Source organism: Aplysia californica, unplaced genomic scaffold (genome assembly GCF_000002075.1).
Source record: "Aplysia californica isolate F4 #8 unplaced genomic scaffold, AplCal3.0 scaffold00093, whole genome shotgun sequence".
In the NCBI taxonomy this organism is placed as follows: Eukaryota; Metazoa; Mollusca; class Gastropoda; order Aplysiida; family Aplysiidae; genus Aplysia; species Aplysia californica.
The window spans coordinates 969,506-970,655 of NW_004797363.1; the positions used below are offsets into that span (position 1 = coordinate 969,506).

The 1,150-nt window shown below is 34.3% G+C and overlaps 1 protein-coding gene across 1 annotated transcript in view; it reads right to left on the minus strand.

Moving 5' to 3' along the window:
- Positions 1-1,150, minus strand: part of LOC101858548 — a 40,755-nt gene that overhangs the window by 6,508 nt on the left and 33,097 nt on the right. Inside the window, exons 2-3 of the mRNA XM_013080629.2 lie at positions 415-553; positions 75-91 (exon numbers count right to left, since the gene is read on the minus strand). Of these exons, the coding sequence (XP_012936083.2) occupies positions 75-91; positions 415-553 (156 nt within the window). The remainder of the gene's footprint in view (positions 1-74; positions 92-414; positions 554-1,150) is intronic.

Here is a 1,150-nt window from a genome sequence, read left to right on the forward strand (position 1 = left end):
TATATATATATGTGTGTGTGTGTGTGTATATATTATATTATTGACATTTTACAAATAGATAGATAGATAGATACCACCCACCCGCTTTGGCCTGGAAAACGTTTCAAAATTAAGGTGCATGGAGCAACAGAAATTTAACGGGATTCATTATAGCTATACAGAACAAGATAAAGATCTCAGACATGTTGTTTGAACCCTGAATAAATAAAGTTCTGAAATAGGCAGTTGTATAAGTACTCGTATGCTTGTAGTTCAAGCTATTATCCCTATTTGATAAGCCTCTCACACACAACCCCATTGTACTGGTATAAGAGGCTGATAAAGTAAAGCAAATCGTCTGACACCTAAGGCACAATGTGAAAACCCGTCTTTTTATAGACAAAAATAACAACCGAGTTGGAACAAAGCACTCACCTGCTATAGCCAGGTGTAGTATGAAGAAATTCATTCTGGTTTTTCTTCCATTCTTGGAAAGTCGGATAGCGGCTAACACACAGATGTTACCCACAATGATAAACAGACAGAGGATGGAGACGAACACGATCTGTGGCACCTGTTGGAATAATGAAGATATAGAAAGATAGAAAGATAAAAATAAATAAATGAAGTCACTAAACTGTTGCATAAAGGAACATTTCAGTATTTAAGGTATTTTTAATATGACTTGGCTTTTTCTGTAATCGGATCTAATCAACGTAAAATAAAGGAAAATGATCTAGTGCAAGAACAGCATCATATTTTTACTCTTCCTAATACTAAGTTATTTACTTACTTATTTAATTTCTTATTGACTTTCGTACTTACTCCCTCCAACTCTTCATTATTTGTGACGGAGTAATTTCATTTATATTCACAAAACTCATTTTGTTTGAACGCTTCGTAAACTTGATTTTCAAAGCACATCATCTGATAAATATATAGTTCAATGTGCCCTATTTCTTGAACCAGACCTGCACAACCCTTTTGCACTGGTACTGCTCGAAATATTTTAACTAATATGTTCTCTCCGATGAGCTGTGAAGGTTATGTCTAGTGTTGCTGTTGTTTCATTGTTTTGTGTTTGTTTGCTTGCTTTTTTCGCTAATGAGAGAAGGGAAGACTACACTGAAATACTGAAGCTTACCATTAGCTCATTTAATATTATATACAT